The sequence below is a fragment of the Egretta garzetta genome, unplaced genomic scaffold (assembly GCF_000687185.1).
Source record: "Egretta garzetta isolate BGI_Z169 unplaced genomic scaffold, ASM68718v1 scaffold365, whole genome shotgun sequence".
Taxonomy (NCBI): domain Eukaryota; kingdom Metazoa; phylum Chordata; class Aves; order Pelecaniformes; family Ardeidae; genus Egretta; species Egretta garzetta.
In genome coordinates this window covers 2,209,114-2,209,818 of record NW_009259602.1, presented here as the reverse complement: position 1 = coordinate 2,209,818, position 705 = coordinate 2,209,114, and the positions used below count along the sequence as shown (strand labels likewise).

The 705-nt window shown below is 57.9% G+C and overlaps 1 protein-coding gene across 1 annotated transcript in view; it reads right to left on the bottom strand.

The window, feature by feature from the left end:
* TECTA (tectorin alpha) overlaps window positions 1–705 on the bottom strand; it is a 31,128-nt gene that overhangs the window by 6,925 nt on the left and 23,498 nt on the right. The window contains exon 15 of the mRNA XM_035893948.1: window positions 147–301. Coding sequence (XP_035749841.1) covers window positions 147–301 — 155 coding nt within the window. The remainder of the gene's footprint in view (window positions 1–146; window positions 302–705) is intronic.

Sequence of the window (705 nt, the reverse complement as noted above, 5' to 3'; positions counted from 1 at the left end):
GTGAGGGCTGTGGACCCTCAACTTAGCCTCTGTGGTCGCTTGGACCAAGGTTTACGCCCTTCTGCACAACAAGCAAGAGTGGGCAACAAGGACAGAGGAAAAGGCACAAAAACCACACTGGCAGCACCTTGCAACACCTCTGCTACCAGAAGGAGCTCTTGGTGCTGAAGCAGCCGCGGACGCCATTGCGCAGGGCGCACTCCTCGTCCGACTTGCAGTGCCGCGGGTCGCACTGGATGAGGTTGCGCCGGAAGCAGCGGCACCGGCGGGTGCAGTCCCCGTTCCAGAAGAGCTGCTTGGGCTAAAAGAGGAACCTGTCACTGGCTGTGAGGGCTGTGCCGTAGCCTCTGTGGTCGCTTGGACCAAGGTTTACGCCCTTCTGCACAGCAAGCAAGAGTGGGCAACAAGGACAGAGGAAAAGGCACAAAAACCACACTGACAGCACCTTGCAACACCTCTGCTACCCATAGGCACGAGGAAACTGCACGTTTCCACCGCCACCACAAGCTCCCTCACCCTTCGTACACGCCCAAACCCCACGGCATCTAAATGCCTCCTTGACCTCTTTCTTGTGCCCTGCTGGCTGCCAGCCCGGCCACTAGGGTCCCCATGCAACAGTACCACGATACTGGCTTGTTATGGGCGTGGGGTTTGGCAAAGACACCTTGTGCAGGACAGTTTCACCAACACAAAATACAACCCCCT